We start from the raw sequence: 20,590 nt of genomic DNA, 5'->3' as shown, positions 1-20,590 counted from the left end.
GTATTCTAGAACTGCTCCTGCAGAGAACACTTCATGTACTCGGCATTTCCTTTTCTCTGTCTCTGTCTCTCTCTCTCCCCTCCAATCTTAAAATTCTTCTCTTTGCTGTGCTGAATGTTTTCTTGAGATTTTTTTCCCCGTCCAGTAGACAGCTCAAATGAGCAACTTCAGACTTTGACTAATACTCACATAACTCTCAGTAAACAACATCCTACACACAGATCTATAACTAATAATAATGCTCTTTATTAAGCTCTCCTGTGAAACAATATGTCTAATAAAAGCTGCTCTCCATGCTGTTTTAATTATAATAAATCACCTTCATTATGATGCATACTTCAATATAACATGCCTAATGCTTAGCTACCTGGGATACTACAATAATGAGGACAGAGAGTAGACATCTTGAAGAAAGTTATTTACACACACTGAAAAATTCTACAGTACTGTACTGCTTTGCAACATGAATTTCAACAACTTTTATCTTGCCTTACTGTTCATAACATCAGAGATGAGAAGAACCAACCCCCCTGAAAAATACTGTTTACACAAATAACAGGACCTTGAATACATCCACTAGCATGGAAAAATAAGTCCTTGCAGTGCAATCATTTCTCTATAAATGTATAAAAGTATTTTACCACCCTGTGCAACAAATCAGTGATGAGACTATAGGCAGTTGTGTGCTGGTACCTGGGGATTTCATGTCAAAGTCAACTTCCTCGGCAATCCCTAGAGAACTGCGCTCTGCACATTCTCGTGAAAGGTGTGAAAATCTGATTTTCTAAAATGGATCAGTAATTCTCTATGAAGGGGAAAAGGATCAATAAATCTTTGCTAAGTAGATTGTAAAGGAAAAATTATTCTTTCACTGACAGTACATTAGGATCCTCCAAACAATCTCAATAAACTAAAGACATAGCATTTCTCCAGCAGCTACTTTTGACTTCTGATATATTTTTGTAATCTCTGATCATTCTGCAATGCACATACATTTCTATTTGCTAAGCAATGTTCCATGTTGATGTTGATTTATGAGTGTATACCATTATGCTCGGCTGTGAGTAGAAGAAAATTATTAGCTGCTTGTAACCTGATAGATGTGATACAAGGAAATGTCATTACAACCATGCACACATATATGTTTGTTACTATATCTCTCTGTACGTACACAAATACTCTGTTCTTTGTATGTATATATCTACACATACATGCTAATAAGTAGTACATTGTGTATATCTATATGATTTTTTTATACATGTGCAAATGTATACATGCAACAAATATAGATACATTTTCAGGCACTGATAGTTAATTATAACATATATAGGAACTGAAACTCTACTAGGTACTTCGCAGACCTGAAAGGTGTCCATCCAGTTAATGCAGTAGCACATGCCATCTGGCATTTACACTATCAAATCATGTAGTTATGTTGCACCTAAATATGTCATTTTTACATAAAAGCAAGGTAGAATTTGCCTGAAGACATCACAATAATACAGTTTACAGAGAGCAGTCAAAATATATTGCCAAGTCAGAAGTGGGCTATGCACGCAAGCAGAGGAATTTATTTGTCCTTTTTACACAATCTCTTTTTCCTGCTGCAGAGAGTAAGAGGATCCTGCCAGAAGTGTCTGTAGTGTTGTTTTTGCAGCAGTGGTAATATGCACAGTGTGGGCACTTAAATGTCCATTCCAATTCTAAATCCCAGTGCCAGTATGAACTTAACATGCTGGGTTGCATTTCTATTCCTGGTGCTCTCAGCACACAAGTATTCTGGGTGGTAATCTTTGAAGGGATGCATGCTGAGGAGAGGAAAGAAGAGCTTTGTCCCTCTCCCTAATGCTGTGAAACCTGAAAGGAGAGGAGGCAGCTTCTGCTGCCCAGAGAAATCTACAGTCTGGAGACCAGGTTCTCTCTTGCAACTGCAAACAGGACATGGATGTGTTACAAACATGTACATGATCCATGGTGCAAACACAGAAAATCAAGTCTAAAAAACCAGAATAACATGAGAAACTAAATATGACAGGAAGGCACAGGCAGGAAAAATTTTGAGTTCATCACTCAAACTGCCTCATGCTTGAGAGAGCACCTACAAAGGACAGGGCGTTTCAAGCCTATTTGTAGTTCTGAATGTTTTAAGATGCAGAACTAACAAAGCTAATTACATCCTGAAAACCAATGCACCTAAAAAAGTTTCTCTGGCCTTTTTCAGATCGTGGCATGAAGGCAGAAGCCATCAATTTTATAGCCAGAAGGTCCAATGCTTTGTATACTTCCATAGTTCAAGGAACCTGCTCGCACAATTTCCTAAATCCTTTAAGCTTGTCTTTACATTTTTTGTGGGGTTGTTGTATTTTTATAAACAGGGCAACATAAACAAGAGTGCTTGAGAACACATCCTGGGTCCCAGGATTCTTGCTGAGCAGAAGCTGATCAGAGCATAATTAAACAGGCTCAACAATGGCACTGTTTCATGGGAGAACATGAAACATGGGAGAACAGTTAAAAGTTGTGTCTTTTCCTTCCCATTATCTCTATTATCCTTGAGTCCACCAGAACTAATGAGACTGAAGTAAGCAAACTTACAATGATAAAAAGACATAAAGGAGAGAGCAACAAATGCAGTACAATCAATTCCCAATGAAGTCACCCTATATCATTGCCATGAGGGATAAAAGCATAAAATTAAGTAGTCTTAGACTGGCAAATCTCATTTTTACCCTTGGACACCATAGTTAAGTATCGCCAGGAGTTTGCTGCAGATTCTCCTCAAACCTGTGTATTTTGGACTGTTTTGGAGGAGCGTCTCTATATACTTGGCAAGTTCAGATGATGAATCCATAATCACAACACCTCCTTGCTGCATTTCAAAGAAAAGAAATAAGGCCCATACGTGTACATGTACATCTGTACACACACTGGGGTATCACAGTGAGGCAGCATCAGCATTTTAAAGCTGGGTGCCTTATCTGCGCTAGTCTGGACATTTGACCTAGGTGAAAAGAGATTAGTCAGATTAGTCATTCCCTCATGCTGGGAACTCACAGAAACACTAGAAAGTCAGAAAGACATAGCTAGTCAGTGGCAACCAGTGGGAAGGGGACCATCAAAGGGAAACTCTGACCCATACAGATACAATAATATACACAAACAATACTATACATGCTCTCTTCTGTCACAGAATCCCCAGACAATTTTGGGTATCTCAGAGAAATATGAAGTTGTCGTCTTTTACCATAGATTTCAGAAAAGGCTATCTTAATTGAAACAAAAGAATGGGATATACAATATCCCTGCAGTATCATGTGCAAAAAACAAAAAAAGCCAACAGCCTAATACTACTTGCAAAGAACCATGCTTTTGCCCCATCCATAAAAGAAGAATGTGTCTTGCTAAGGTCAGAGCTCATGATCTGCCACACCAGGTTTTACATTATACTGAATAAATCCCATTCTCTTTTATATCATTATGTATCTTGTAACTTCTGAGGGTAGCCCCTCCTGATGTCATAATTCATACTTGTGTTCAGCAATCAACTAAGCCAGAGTAGCACAAATCATCTGGTTTACTATATAAACATTTATTCAAACCCTTCTCTAGACTGCACATCCAGCACCTCTAGGTGCTGTTATTTACATAAAGGTTGCTTTCTTTTGTTTTGTTCAGCAACATGATTTTCCTGGACTGCAGGTAATATCATATGCTTAGGAAAAATAAAACCAAAAACCAATCAACCAAACTGAAAAAAAAACCAACCAAACAAACAGCAAACCCACTTTTTATTTCCTAATGTTTTCTAATATTGCAGATTAGAAGAACATTGAATTTAGGATTAAATACTATATCTGAAATTTGATAATAGTTTCTTCAAAAGGGAACAACACATAAACTTCACTGTTTGCCAACCCAAGCTGGATTTGTTGTTGCTGGACAAGAACTATTTGGGCCAGGAAAGGGACTAATAAATTTTTGGTAGGTTGGTTGGTCTGGTATGCTTGGTTTGTCATCTCCTTTATTTTTCTCATATTCAGACATGAATACAGCTGTGTCTGCTTCTGGAATGGACACTGCCCACAATTTCTCTGCATGTTTGCATGATTACAACCAAGACAAATCATGTGTATCTATACTCACCCATTTGAGACTACCTATCTATTTCAGACCTGCACTAAGAAAAACAGATGTTAAATAGTATGGACCTCTGTTTAGAGATATTGGCTAAAGTGCCTAAATACCAAAGGACATACACATCTTCAAGTACCAATGTTTGTAATTTGCACAATGGACCGAATCCTTCATCCACCAAAATATAAAATTCTCGGTGTTTTCGAAGAGAGGAGACCCCATCCAGGAAATCCAGATGGGCTTTCATCAAGGAGAGGCCCATGGAAACCTTGCATGAGAGAGTCAGGCTTTTTTTATATGATCAAATGCCCAGAAGAAATTACACAAGTGATGCAACACAATAAAATCAATCTTACCCTGTGTGTTTTAAGATGTGCTTTTTAGAATACAGAAAAGCTTCTTTCAACTACATTTTAAAGTAGCATTTTTTCACTCATTGTCCCAAACAAATTATGTTAGAGATTCATTAATTGAATTATACTTTCTAAACCCTTATATGAATGTTATATGCAAACATATCTGCAAAATGTGCAGCAAGTGAAAAATTCCAGAATATAATTGTATAACCTACTCCTAGAAAATTTGAAAAAGGAGCTCTTCTATGTCACAAGCTAAAATTTGCATTTCTATTCAAAGGAACATTACTCTCATACAACTAGATATGGTGAATTTTCAAATTAAATTACGGAGTGACCCTGTAGAAAAGGCTGAAACTAACTTCTCCTCTTACTACCAAAAAATTTCACCTGATTTCACGAATAAACACAGCTTATCACAGAGTAAAGCTTTTTCTGAGAAGATTAAAAAATATAATAAAAATGGCTTTGAAAATGAACTTATTCTACGGTTCTTTTTCTGCCTGGTAGAAAAACAGTCATACAGAGGGATCTTGACAGGATGGAGAGATGAGCTGACTCGTGAAGCTCAACAAGAAGTGCAAAATCTTGCACCTGGGAAGTAACAATCCTGTGAATGACTATTTGCTGTTGGACAGTCATCTGGAAAGTAAATTGGCAGAAAAGGACCTGGTATTCTGATGGACACATGGACACCAAGTTGAATGTGAGCAAGCAATGTGTCCTTGCAGCAATGAAGGCAAACCTAGGCTCTTTTCAGTAGGATCCAGTGACTGGGCAATGACCATGCACTGAAACACAGGAGGTTCTGTCTGAACATCAGGAAATATTTTTTCAATGACCAAGCACTAGCACAGATTGCCCAAAAAAGCTGTGCAACCTGTTTCCTTGGAGATATTAAATAGCCATTTGGTTATGGTCCTAGGCAACCAGGTCTTTGTGGTCCTCCTTGAGCAGGAGGTATGGACTAGATGGCCTCCAAAGGCCCCTTCCAGCCTTAGCCCCTCTGATTTTGTGAATTTTTAATATTTTTCTTCCCCATTGGACAGTAGCAAGGGAACAAAAGAACAATAGAAAGAACCAATTTACCTACATAAAGACTAGTAAAGAAAATACAGCTTGTTTTGTTGGGCTTCAAGTTTCCTGTGCCTTATCTAATAAAAGAAAAAACTAAAAATGCTGCTTGGGGGAACAAAAAATGGCAACAGATGAAAAAAGTAAGCCTCACACAGCTAAAATGTGTTTAGGAGGGTACAGAAGGAAGTACAGAGGAAAAGAGAGCACCTGTCTTGAAGACAACTATTTTCAGCAATGAATACAATGAAGCAGAGTAAGGATGGAGAAATGTCACTTCCATGTTCTTTCATTATACATTTTGCAAATGAACATCTTGAAATCTGCAGAACAAAGTCTGCTTTGGATTACCTAGTAAGCCTTCCATTCTTTTATTCATAATAAAGAAAAAATTAAAATTACCAAACAGTTTCCACTGCAGTGTTACTGTCACCCTGAAACACTGCAGTAATTTCTGTAAATGTGAAGAACAATTTTAAGGTGAAGAAGACTTAGGATTCCATCAGTTTCTGGCAATTCCACGCTGCCAGAAACTGATGGAAATGCTAATACTGCTGTAACTTGTTTATATCATCTGTCTTCTGTGGTCACCCTCAGGATTGGTTAACTAACTATTAGCACAGTAAACCAGTAAACATACCAAGAAAATGTCATAATAATGAAGCCCATATATGCTTTCAGAAACATACACCACTTCTAAGTGGATGCACTGCACCCTTCTCTCAGTTGCTTACACAGGTGATCTAGTTTCGAAATAACAGAAATGTCAAAATTTAAGAAATAGCACAGGAAGCAGATCTTCTGGCAAAGCACCTTTAAAAATCCCTTGGAACTATAGATGCCAGTGCATTTTTGCAAAGCAGACCACAGAACTGTAAAGCACAACAGCAATTAATATAAATTTCAGTAGACTTCTACATAAACATGCTCAGATCTTGTGTGGACTGCAGGTGAACATCTAGGTCATGTTCCACACCACTGACACAAGTAGAAGCAATTTTATTGTATCCTGTATACAGATTTGGACATCATCCTTAAGTTTTTTTCACAATAAGTAACATTCTTATTTTAATAAAAATACTGTCAGAGCTTCCATAATTCTTCCTAATAAGCAAACATGCTAGTCACATTTGTGAAAGTCTAATATGATGGTAAATGAATACCATATTCATAAGTATTTTATATTGGAAGTCACCATCTTTGTCTTGTTCAGTCGATTATCCAAATTATCTTCAAAACACAGAAGGAGTTACATAGTTCCTTCTTTCCCTATCTCCATTTCTTCCCTAGTCTTCTAGAATTATGACCAAAATCTTCAGAAAATGCTTGCAATTATGTCACCAGCTCTACTCTCCCTGCCAAAAAGCCACCGAAAACCTTTGTGAGCACAAGCAGTCACTCCCAGGTAAATATGAATTTCAAGAGCTATGACTGAGGAAGAGCAAGATGCTGCTGAGAGACAGTCTTTATGGGAAGACAAAGAAACCATCATTTCAGGTGTCTCTGTAAGCAGAAAGCTTTAAGCTACCAAGGCCATCTGTGACAATCTGGTGACCCTACTGAGCTGCAGTCCTAGTTCTAACAAAATAAGCATGGTGTGCATTTGAAATAGGAATGAGACTGGTGGTGAACTCTTTTTAGTTTCCTTAGCTACCTTACATACCACCACTGCATTAGAGCAAGTTACTCAAGAACAAACAGAGATTGAAAGACTAGGCATTTTTACAAACACTAAAAAGAATGTATAGGTCACTGGAAATGGCTTCTCTGTTAAGATTTCCTTTCCTCTTCTTCATTCTAAGACTAACAACATGGCAAAATCAGGAAACAAGACTGTTTGTGAACCATATTGAAAGACATCAAGTATATTTTGTTGACCAAGCAAAACAGACAGATGACATCTAAAGGGAGCTGCCTGTTTTAAAATATTTTTAGAAAGGGGAAAAAGTTATGTAAATCTGGTGCTATCAGCCCTCCTGTTCATGCAAGTGCCTTTAAAAGGCAGAGAATCTGCAAGGAGAATGGCCTTTGCGGAGAAAAGCAGCATCACAACACACGTCCAGATTACTTCATGCACATCGTTGACAAGCCTTTTAAATATTAAGATCTATGTTCTACTCTAGTTCTACACATGGGACTTCCATTAATGTCAGTGGGTGTTTCACACAAAGTACAAGAACAGAAACAGCCCTTGGCATCTTTTAGTATTAAAGAAAAAAGATTTCAATAAGTTTACTTAATCCATCAAACTGGCAGTCTCTAGCATTAGCTCCTGTGATAGCGCTGTCAATGCTTGGTCAAGCCTAAAAAACCTTCAAGCTTAAGCAAGTCTTGACACAGCAGAGAAGCAGAAGCTCAAGATGGCCAACTGTAGGAAGCAAATAAACTTTTAAAAGCAAAGAGAATAAAGGATTAAAGGATAAAGAAAATTATTTTCTCCCTTTATATCTACTTTTTCCGAAGAAATATATGTTTCAGAAAAAGAAACCTGCAGCTTTGGCAGGCTGGGTGGCAAAAGAAAAGCAGGAACAAGCTGGGGGCTGGGAAGAGTGGGAAGTAGAGTGTAGCTGCTAATCCTGCTAAGGCAGTTTTGCAGTATTGATTCTAGTGTATTGGGGTATACAAACTTTTTGACCATGCGCTAACTAGTTTGCTTGATAGCCTGGAGTCACTGGAGTTAAAGATCTCAGTATATATCTTAAGTCCATGGGAAGAGTGGATTCTTTCCCAAGAGAGTATTTTGCTGTCAGACACCCAAGTCAGAGCTTATCAATTGGCGTCTGCATGTGTGGCAAGTATAAAACTCTACTAATGCCTTCCTTTCCATTTCTCTACTACCCCCACATCCACAACTGGAACAGTCTCTTAACCACAGGTCCCTGTCACACTTGCCATTTTTTATTTAGAGATCACAGAAGCCCCATGCACTTGTTAGCCTAGGGTTTTGAAGGACTGGTAGTTACCATTTTGGGGGCAATGTCCTTGACTGGGGTATTAGCTCTCATGATAGTTGCAATTTAAATCTGAAAGCTAATGGAGCCAAATCTAAAATATAAGTTCCTCTTCTCATTTAGTATCCATCTGGTTCAATTATCACTTAGGGCTGCACTGTGGAATTTCTGTAAAGAAGAAACTGACATAGGTATATGGTTTGGCTAACAATCTAGCTAGACAACCCTGTTAAAATAATTTAAGCTTTGTGGGATACATGTCATTAGTATTTTGACCTTGGTACATAAAAGATTTGAAGCAATTTAAACTGTATTATCATCATACAAAGTAGACTATTTGAAGAACAAAAAGAGGATAGAGGTACAGGTAGTTGCTGGAAAGTTATATGCAAGTTTTTTGTCTCCCCTGGAAAAAATGATGTACTATTTTTATAGCAGTAAAAGCATCTGAGCACAAACAGCATTTGAAGACAAAGTTAGAAGTATTACACAAAGATGAGCCCTACAGCTAACTGTATCTAACAGGTCTGTTCTCTGTTTGCCTCTTTCTTCTAATGGAGTATACAGGTGACTTACTTGAACCTATCAGTTCAGCACATGAGCAGTAACAAAGCATAGCAATTCTCATGTTCCACTCCCTCTTTGTTCAGTTGCTCTTTGGGATGAGCTCCCTCTTACTCACCACTGTCTGTCTTCCCTGTGTAGTAACATCAATCTCTTCTTGGACTGAGGAAAAGCAATTGTCCAGAAACCGAAGTCTACAATGTAGCTCTGGATAGGACAGGTTCCCAATGGTCGTTATAATCAGTGGAGTCTCTTTCATTGACTTCTGTAAGAGTCAGATAAAAGCAAGACCTTTTCTTTAAGGTCCTTGTGAACAAATTTCACCTGAAAATGACAGAATGCTTCCTGCCAGGAAATCTACAGAGAATTCAGACAGAACTCTGTTTTCAGTTTCACAACAAACTTAGATTAAGTGAATTGCCTTCTGTAGTTTTCTGTTGTCAATTCCAATTATGGCTAATATTGTGTAAAACTCATGACTTAAAAAGCTACATCAAGAAAAGCAGGGTGAAGGTTAGAATGCATATGGGAAGCACCATGATTTTGGGTTGAATTCCTTTTGGGTTTGAGATTCTGAATTATATTTTTGTTTATAGTTGAGGGAGGGTGAAAAGGTTGCACTGAAAGTGGTCTGAAGAAGTATTTGTAAGAGGCAGACAAAGAGTAGAATATATAAAATAACTTTTAAATCACCCTTAACTACTTCCTCACTAATCCACCAAGGAGTGCACCCAAGCACAAGTTAATTCACGTTCTCTGAATTCCGTGGAGGAATTGAGCATTTCAGCATAATAGCCTCTGCTTGGACAGACCCTATAGTTACAAACTGACACTGTAATGAATTCCTAAGCAGTTCAAATGTTACAGGAACCACTGCAACTTAAAAATATAAATCCATGCCAATAGAAGGCAATTCATTTGGACCACTGAGGACTCATAATTCAAACAACTTTCCTCCCTGCTTTCACATACAGGGTCCAATGCAACAAGTTCCAAAGGGAGAGTATTATTGGAAAGAAATCATCATTGCTCAGCAGCCATGGTAGATCACAGCAGAAGGGTCTGATCTAGTGACATTTCTGTCAGGTATAAGCTCCTTAAACTAAATTGAAGTTTGTCCTTCTCTAGATTCTACCCATTCCTCTGGAGAAAACAAAATCAATTATCTAATTAAAACATCATCTTGCATAAATAAATTAAGTGTATATACCTTTTATAAACAGGATTCCTAGCGGTACATTTAAATCATAACTTGCACTTCTGCAACACTTCATGGATAATTTTAAAAATAAATGAATGAAAGAATGCCACTAAGACTATAGGATTTCTCACACACACCTCTACACTGGCTTATCTAGTTGTAATGTCTAGGACTTATACAGTTGCAAGCTATAGCTGCTTAAATGATGACTATTTTTCCCTGCACGATATTTGGTGAAATAAATGCTGAAGTGTGAAATTCATTAGTGCCATATATACACTGCATTTGCAAAGGCTCACTTCAGGGGGGATTGAAATTCCTCTCCAGAGATAAATACAGCTTTTAATACTATTATTATTATTATTATTATTATTATTATTTTCATCCAACAATTTTTTCAGTTTTTTAAACTCTTTATCTCTATCTGCTGGTATTCTGAAACTCATTGTAATACCTCAAGGCAGGTACTTGCTCACTATTTCCTGTTGAAGCAGCACAAAAATGTTCTTTGTGTTATTTGAAGCAAGCAGCAAAGATGGCAACAGCACAGAAGTGGCTTCACTTCCTTCAGGGAAAAGAAATTCCAAGATATATTTAATACATATTTATATGATGTAAAAAGGTATCCCAAAGAGATCAACAGGCACTGATAAGTACTTGTTATTGAAAAGAGCACATAAAACAAGAGGAGTATGCTTGAAAGTGCAGTGGAGCAGAATCAGAGGTGAGGTCCTACTGATGGGCTCCCATGCAAAACCACTGAACAGCCAGCTCCAAACTAGAACCATAGCCCTGGGGTTTTTGCTCAGTTTAGCTTCCTATAGACTCCAGTGGCTCAGAGCATGTGCAAACCAAACCAAACAGTAAGACAGTCTATAGCAAATTCTGGTTTTGTGTGTTCTTTTCCAATAAGTGTGGAAACCAATTGTGCCATTAGCTGCCATAGAAAGATGCTGTCTGGATTCACGCGACTCCTGGAAACTGAATGAATGCTAACTTGGATGAGACTAGTTTCCTTTTGCAATGTTTCATTTGCTGTGATCTCAAATGAGAGAGAATCAGGCCAATTATATTGAAGACAAACTCATTACAAAGAACCATCATGTATATAAAGAAAATAAAATATTCTATATGTATTTATGAACTATCCTGCCTCTGAAGGAAAATTCAAGTATGGGGGGGAAAAAGAGGCTTAAATAAATCTATACTCTCATTTGCACTCTATAAAACTGATTACCTATTCTCCCTTTCCTTAAATAAAGTGGTACTCCTCTGAAGTCAATTTGCAAGAGCCTCAGCTTATAAAAAAACCCAACAAACCTCCCCCTCCTATAAAGTCATTCAAATAAAGGCCCAGTTTCCCTACTGCTTTGTGCTAGGGTAGAAGAAAACCTGTTGTCTGCTACATTAGTGAAAAATAACAACTTCAGAGAGTCAGACACATGCTGAAATGTTCCAGTTGAAATCAAACTCTGAGAAATTTTTTAAATGTTTTCAACATATCAGCATGAAGCATCGACCTAGTTGGAATCACTTAGATCTAAAGCAAATGCACTGATTGTTTTCACAGCATGCTTTTCTTCTTCAAGCTGCAACAGGCAGACTGGCAACTGCTGTTCGGAAAGGTTTTCAGCCCCCTGCTTTGGAATACTGTAGCCTATGACACGATCAATAGCAGGGTTAGAAGGCAGAGGAAGCCAAGGAAAGATTATGAAGATGAGGTGAGTGACGGAATTGCCTTACAGGATTTGTTCTTTCCCTCACCTTGAGTCTTTTCTGCAAACAAAGATGGACAAATATTCCAATTCTTTCTCTGAAAGGGGACAGAAATGATGGAGAGACTGTGTGGCATGAGCACAGACAGCATTCTGCACTTTGGAACATTCTGCTCAACATACATAACAAGAAAGAAGACCTTGCCAGCATATCTTTTTCGTTGTCTGAGTGCAATAGAGAGATACCACTAAAGAAAACTTTGCTCTTAAGTATAATTAGCATGCATGGTGAGAAAAAGTTTGTGGTGAAATAAAATTCAAGCATTCTCCTTTAATCATTTCACCTCAGCCCTCCGTGTGCTATCTGCAGGCATCCCTGCTCAAGCTCTTCTTATAGCAACCATCATTTTTTGAACAAGCCCTGCCCCCTTTGAACTGGTGCATAATGGGAGACCACTTCAGACACCACTCCTTATTAACATGCCACTGCACAGGACACTTTTGCTGCCATGTTATAAAGACCTTAATGGCATTCAGTTGTTCAGGTATCATATTATTAAATAATTTTTATAGTAACCCTAACAATCTTAATACAGTGCAGCTCCTGTTAGAGACTTCTTGATAGAAAATGTGATTTAAAGTCCCCTAATATAGTTACCATGCTGTTCTCCTACTCTATTCCACCACCAGTTTATGGGGATACTTAGCTTGAGCTTACTGCAGTCATGTGAGAAAAGATGGAAAGAAACAGCTCAAAGGGAGTAAGAGAAGGACTAGTTTATGCTACTGTCTGTTCTTTCCACTTATTCACAGAAGACTCCCAGGAGAAAAACATATTTGGAAATTAATAACATGCAGCAGACAGAATATTATTTGGATACAGTCAATTCACATTTATATTTTAATATGATAGAAAGATAGGAAATGGACATACATTTTATACAGTTCTTTAAGTGCTCTACAGCACAAGTAAACTATAGGTTACATAGGATCAAGGTCAGTGCAACACTCCAACATGGATAGAGGTCCCTAGACCCATGGCATGGGCTGATATAAACATCACTATGTAGCAATAATGGAATTAGCCCCACTGCAGATCTTTTGTTTACAAATTGTTATAGCACCATTTATTTGTGTTGTGCCTACAAGTATGGCTTTCTATAATTCTTCGTGCCCAAAGAGAAAACTTTCCCAGTTCAGATGCAGAAGAAAACACAATTTACCAGACAGTAAAAGATTATTCCTCCAGTAACCATCATCACGTTTTAGCCTGGTTCCATCATCTCAAACATGGTACTAGCAGGAGCTAAAAAATATGGACCCTTAACCCTCCTAGAGAGCAGCCTAGTGGAAGCAAACAGAAGAATGAATAGAAAAGGGCTTTTATCTTTTGTTTAAAACCTTTTAATAAAGTGATGATAGAAGAGATGGCATGGGGAGCACTAAGGGGCTGCATCAAAGAACCCACCAGTATGGGAAGGCACAGGCCCAGGGTGACCACAGCAAGCAACCTGCTTGTCCCAGAGATGGCCAGGCCAAGCAGCAAGGGCATGTGGCACTACACAGGCAAACACAGAGCATCTTGTAGCACTGACTCTTATCCCTTCTTTTCTTCTGCAATAACCCAGCAAATATCAATCCATGTTTCCCAACAGTACCTCTTAGATCCATTTCCCAATAGCTTTGCTTAATAAAAAGTCAGGTGTCCCCTTTCCCAGTCCTGAACACTTTCTGCTCCCACACTGTGGAGCCTCAGTTGCCCCAGCCTATGTGCTATGCAGGTAGCCAGTTCACAAAATCAGTTACAGGAAAACACTCAGAAAGTTTGCTTTGGATTTTTCCTAAATATGAGATTTTAAGAAACATTTGTCCATAAGTGGCCATAAAGATCCCAAGAGGAGACAAAAAATTGAAAGTATTCAGACCCATATTGAGGGCTTTTCTTTTGGCAAGGGAACTTTCTTCAGACAAGTCTGTCACTTGACAGTATCCTTCCTAATCAGACAATATGCTTTGCTCTTTGTGTCATACTGACATCCAAGGTTTTAATTAATCCCACCTTAGGTCAAGACAGAAGTTCCTTATTTGAACTGACTTGCTTGGGCTCTGGACAGAAGGGTCTGTCTGTGTTCTTTTGTGTTCATCTCCACAGCAACCATCTTTTAAACATATAATGTAACATGTAGGCAACAGACTTGAACTGAGTCTCTTGATTAGATGGATTTTTATTAGGCTTTGAAGAACTTTGGGAAACAATATATAGTGTCAATACTATAAAAATCACTGAGAACTTTTAGTCACTATCAGCTGACAACTAAACAGGTGTGCATTTACTTCAGCTTTATCCTGCTAAGTATCAGACTTGAACACATCTCACAAAAAGGCATGGAATTTAACTGATTCTTATGTAAAGGATGACTACAAAGTCTGCATGGACTGGGTATTCCACATAACCCTGCAAAGTGAAATAAGGAGATACTTAATCAGAGAGAAAACTCTTCTGCACACCAATAAGTTTCAGCTTTATAAACTAAACCCATCAATTTGCAGTTAAATATGACTATTTCACAGTAGATGCAAGTAGGACCCTAACTTTTGTTTGTAGCTAGACCATTAGAAACAACATAGCAAAATGGCTAATTTTTGTCATTTGTTAAAAACACCCATTATGTAGCAAGAAGATCGACACTAGAGATGTACCAAAAAGTAACACCAGTGTGAGCAGCACTAAGGGTGAGTGAATGAGCAGAGGAATACAGCCCAGCATCTTTCTCCACATAGCAGAAACAAAACCTCCTCCTGTGGAACCTGGGCTGGAGACATGCTTCCAATGTGAAGTCACTTATACAGGCACAACTTCCGTGTGTATCTCATGGCAATCAATATTGGAACTACTGCTCAGAGTCCCAGCTGGGTACACATTGGTTTTCCTACAAGCTCCCATCTCCAACTCTTTGTGCATAGCACTGATGTTAAATGTTTCCCCTTGAAACTCATAGCTTCTCCATCTATTTAATGTGTGCCACCTGACAGCCAATGGAGAGCAAAGACAGTAGCCATAAGTGATCAGAGCTGTCGCAGCATATGCCACAGCACACACCTTAGTTGAGAGGGGCACCATATGCAGAGTTATCACCATACGATTTCAGAAGGCTTTAAGCACTCACCCATACACAGTAACATAATATCACATCTGAAGGCTTCAAACACCTGCCCACACAGAGCAACATCACTTCAGAAAGCTACAAACCTCTTCCCATCTTATCCTTCAACACAACCTTTTATATGCCTCATCTTACATGCATTGATTGCACCTGTGTGTCCCTTCTGTGACTGGTCAGTGCACCTCAGCACTCCATGTCTCATTACCTTCAATACTGTTCACCTGACCTACACAGCTGTAGCCCCAACTAGGGATGAGGCTCCACTGCTGCCCCACTCCCAATAACCACAAACTGTGTGCCTACAAGAGCTATGTACAAACATATCATCACATCCAGGCCCTCTTCATGGTGGTAGATTTTCCATGGACAATATCTGGAAAGATAAAGAACAACAAACAGAGAATCTAAACTTTTTACTGTGAAGTTTATCAAACCAAGTACTATCTACAAAAAAAACCCAAAACTGTTTAGTGTTCATAATTTTTAACTTGAAGAATTGTTATATTTTGCTCCTCTCTGGCTTCTGGAGGGAGTTGCTTCAGACAGGTTTTGATGTGGCAACAGTAGCTGCAACCTGAGAAGCTGCATTTCACAATTCAAAAGTTTCAGAGTGAATTTTGCAACACCTGTCCACAGTATGATGCCAGAGCCAATCAAGACCACCAGGAGTCTGTCTTTCTTCCTCACCCTCATTGTAAAAAGGACCCGAGACAGCAGCACCAACACCAATGGCTTGGAGGCTGCAGAACCGACACTATCTGGAACCAGCCAGATGAGGTTTAGCAGATTCTTCAGTTCCCAAGTTCCAGCTGCCAGAATGTGTCAGCTGCCTTTGTTGACAGAGCTGCCACTGCCAGGAAGACTGAGAGGGCATTTGAGTTTGGACTCCAAGTTTTCTTTTTGTTTTGTCCTTGTTTCCTGCTGGTTGTTGTATGGTGAAGAGGGAGATTTGTAATCAAGGAGTTTCAGTTTCTGTGTTCTTTTTCTCTTTGTTCTCTCCTTCCACATATAGTCAGGAGAGGTGGAAAACCTGCTGCTGTCTTTCCCATTGTCTGCCCAAACACAGTTGTCTGTGGAAGGTGCCATCTTGGGAGTGGGGGTCCTCTGCAATTTTAGTTTTCTCTTTGTTCCTGAGGATTGAGCGATTTAGCAATTTTGTAGCTAGTGGTAATTAATTGTTATTTTTTACCTGTTGCTGTTTCCTTTTCATAGTAAACTGCTATTTTTTCTCTTCAATCTAATCATATCTGTGTCTCCTTATCAGTGGAAAGGGATTGGTTAAAACTAATGGGAGGTAACCCATTTTTTTTTTTTGAATGTCCACCTCTTAAAGTGTATTAAACCAAGACAATTGTGATGATATATTATTATGAAGTAATGGAAGTTTTTTTGCAAGATGCTTTTTTCTTCCCATCTGTTATTCAACTCACATAAGAATTATATGATTGTCAGTATTTGTTATAATTGAACAGTATATCTAAATTTTTTTTTTTTAGGAAAACACATATCCATATATATCAGATAATTTGGGGAAAAACAATTAAGATAATATTTCCTATGCAGAAGAAACCTCTTTTGATTATTTTATAGAAATGACCTGTGCTATTAGACACGTTCTCATCCTCTGTTGTAAGACAGAGCATTTCCAACCCTCAGCCTTGGGGCATTGCTTAGAAGACTTTTTCTAGCAAGCCGAAATTGCAGGCTTTTTCATTTGCAATTTACAGTTCATTTTCCAGAGTTAACATCCAGCAAGAGTTTTTTAAAAAGATTTTTAGGAAAATATTTGCTTTTAATTATAATTAGTTATAATGAAATGCATGGTCCATATTTCCTTACTTAAGAATTATTTACATGAGTTTAGTAAGGCTTTCCAGTGTAGCTCACAGTACTTGCTTTCCTTTATTGCACTTAGTGAGAAAACAGGCTTTAGGGTGTTTGCCTCAGACTTTGACATATAATTTTTAAATGCCTAAGTCAGAGCAAGCATATGCCAAATGAGAAATCAAGCATCAGAAGATACACAGACAAATTTAAAAAGTTTAACCAGGAGGAAGAAACCTACAGACTGACAATTACAAGATTCGTAAAACATTCAAGTACATCTGCTTTAAAAGTTGCCTAAATTATGTGGATGGTAGGTAATTCTTCCATTAAAATATGTAATTGTACAAGGTACAAGATCCTTACAGTTATCAAACACAGTTTTGCACTGCTCTCCAAATCCAAGAATCTAGAATTTAATTTTCTCATTATCTTGGTTTGAAAGACAGATGTTTGCCAAGGAAGGCGGGACCTTCCCTTGGAATGGAAAATATTACCCCCTTCCCTCCAAATTAGTATAACTTTGAAATTATGGGGAAAAGGAATTTGAAAATATGGGAAAAGGAATAACAGTTCTTTACAAGTATGTGTATGTATAAAAAGGCAAGCAAACAACTAGGCAGCAACAACAATCAACAAGAGAAAACCTGCAGTGTCTTAAATCTTTCTCTTCAGAGGAACTGAAGCAACATATTAATGTCCAATAATGTTATACTTAATCAAGGATTTTAAACATCCTAAAATCCATGTGTCTGACTGGAGGCTTATATACAGCCAGCATCTTACATGAACACATAGCTTTTAGAATGCATAGGTTGTATAACAGAAACAGAAAAAACAGAAGTAAATCTCTTGGATATTCTTTAGAAATAATGAAAAGTACCAATCACTTGGGTTTTAGAATTTTAAAAATTTAATAATAGTAAAATGGTTATAAAAATAGTAAAACAATTAGAGTAATAAAAATTTAGAGTTAGGACAATTACAAGGCAATAAAAAGTAAAGAATTACGGATGTCTGGATGCTCTTGGGTACTAGGTCACAAAAAGCATACCTTGTGAACAAAGGAATAACCTTAAAAGCAATAGCCTGTTGCATATTCATATATCTCATGCATGATGCATAAATTCCTTGAAAATTAAGAATTTCTCTGGTTTTTGTCAACTCCTTCCCCTTAATCCTGGTGGTTCCATAAAGATGGAGAGAAGGTGGAAGAATGTTTGTCTTTTCCAATAAGGAGACTGTAACTCTTTGTTCCGTCGCTGCTATCTCTGTGCAAAGTGTTTCTTGATTATCTTATCCCTTGCTTGAGCTAGTAAAAAAAGTCCTACATCGCAGAGTTTCTATTTTAACATTATGTTGTAACCTAAAATTATATTTAACACACTACTTAAGAGAATTAATACAGCATAACTTTCTAACATTACACATATATATTTTAATATTTGTGAAAAGCTAATAATAAATATGTGTTTCTCACAGAAATTAATGCATCACTTGTGCATATTCCTAAACAATATTTCTGTTAAAGCTAATCACATGACATTTGGATGACTCAATACTAACCACAAAGGTGTATTCATGTTGATAAGGACAATTGCATACAGATGGCCTGAGGAGCAGGAAGAGAAGACTACTGTGGAAGAATCCCACAATGACCTCATTTACCCATTCAGAGGTTAGGCCATGCCCCAGCAAAGGATTGAAACATACTCCGAACTTTAAGGGTATAACTGACTTCAGCATGGCTTTTCCCATTCAAGCAGGGCTTAAAATTGTTGTGACTAGAACATTAACTGAAATGGATTAATTTGATCCTGACAGTGTATAATTTGAAGATTGCTGCCATAGTAATTTTAAAGTATCAGAGGGTCCTAATGTACACGTTCCAAGAAACTATGTGCAGTGATACTAAAGTATTACATAAAGCATAAAAATGTTGTCTTGAATATTGTCATGAATATTTAATTAACAAGTTGTTGTTTGTTGTTATCTTGTTTTGAAAGTTCTTGTTGCTCCTGAAGCAGTGAATGGTTACACCAAAATGTAGCTACTACCAGAAAGCAAAAAGGAGCAATAAAAAGATATTCATCCTTGGAATATGGGGTTCTTTAAACCACTGAGAATGAGCATGTTGGTTTTGGAGCTATTGGGGTTTTTTAACTTCCTTCATGGTACACTGGGTATTAGTCAATACATGGCTTTTGGAAGTTTCAAATTTTTCCTTAATCTTTGTTCATCACGATCATTCTGAGCAGATTTGGAATTGTTCTGTCTCCAGCACAGACTCTCTGTACCTGTAACTACTATAAAGTCTCTAAGCAATATCAGTTAATAAAAATATCCCTTCTGACTTCAGCAAAGACAGGATTTTCATCCTTTTTCCACAGACATTTGTAAACAAGTATAACAGATTTGAAGCCTGACAATGTAGTATAGCTGGATAATTGCCCTGTGTTTTATTTGAACAAGTTTCTATTATGGCATTCCTTATGCAGCAAGATAAGGTTTTCTGCTTCTACTTCTCTGCAGTGCATTCATACTTGTTATGTAAGCATTATTTCTACCAAGCTAAAAACAGGAGAGCTTTGGAACATGGAAGATTCAGGTAAAAGAAGCCAGTCTCTCATTAGCAAAGAAATTTTCTCAACTACAGAGGCAGAACCCTGCTAAAATAGTAATTATTTCTTTACCCTGGGACATGTTCAAAGCACACTGAACCTTGCCACAAACTTCAACAGATTTTTGGATTAGTCTTTAATTAGTATTTACAGTTGGTCTGACTGTCTCATGATAAAGGTTTGTTTAGCAATATTGATTATGGCATGTTTAGCAACAAAATCAGAACCATGTCCATGCATACAGCCCATGTTTTAAATAAGATTCTGTATTAGTTGATGGGACTATGGCATTCAACATTCTAGGTCTTGTCTCCCTTGGTACAGACTGAAGTATCCTTCATCATAATCCTGGAAAAACTGGCAGTCCAGAGCTTCGATAGGTGCACTCTTTGCTGGGTTAAGAACTGGCTGAATGGCCAGGCCCAGAGAGTGGTGATGAATGGTATTGCATCCAGGTGGTGGTCAGTCACCAGTGGTGTCCCTCAGAGATCTGTGTATGGGCCCGGTCCTGTTTAATATCTTTACTGTTGATCTGGATGAAGGGATTGAGTCTACTGTTAACAATTTGCAGATGACACCAGATTGGGTGTGAATCTCAATCTGCTGCAGAGCAACCTGGATGGGCTGGTTCGATGGGCTGAATCCAACACTATGAGGTTTAACAAGACAAGTGCCAGGTCCTGCATTTTGGCCACAATAACCCCCTGCAGCGCTACAGGCTGGGGACAGAGAGGCTGGATGGAGGCCAGGCAGAAAGGGACCTGGGGGTACTGACTGATGGCAGACTGAACCTGAGCCAGCAGTGTGCCCACGTGGCCAAGAAAGCCAAGGGCATCCTGGCCTGTACCAGCAATAGTGTGGCCAGCAGAACAGGGAAGTGATTCTTCCCCTGGTCTCAGGACTGGTGAGGCCACAACTTGAGTGCTGTGTCCAGGTCTGGGCCCCTCAGTTTAGGAAGGATGTTGACACACTGGAGCATGTCCAAA

General features: G+C 38.2%; 1 protein-coding gene across 13 annotated transcripts in view; it reads right to left on the bottom strand.

Annotated features, from left to right (window-relative positions):
• POU6F2 (POU class 6 homeobox 2) overlaps nt 1–20,590 on the bottom strand; it is a 352,332-nt gene that overhangs the window by 313,712 nt on the left and 18,030 nt on the right. For 9 of the 13 annotated variants that reach the window (XM_021546659.3, XM_021546677.3, XM_021546724.3 and 6 more), the window contains exon 2: nt 9,198–9,344. The exons of the other annotated variants lie outside the window; for them this stretch is intronic. In XM_021546659.3, the coding sequence (XP_021402334.2) occupies nt 9,198–9,344 (147 nt within the window). The remainder of the gene's footprint in view (nt 1–9,197; nt 9,345–20,590) is intronic. 13 annotated transcript variants of the gene reach the window in all.

This window comes from Lonchura striata, chromosome 1, assembly GCF_046129695.1.
Source record: "Lonchura striata isolate bLonStr1 chromosome 1, bLonStr1.mat, whole genome shotgun sequence".
Lineage (NCBI taxonomy): Eukaryota > Metazoa > Chordata > Aves > Passeriformes > Estrildidae > Lonchura > Lonchura striata.
This window is presented reverse-complemented; position numbering and strand designations above follow the sequence as displayed.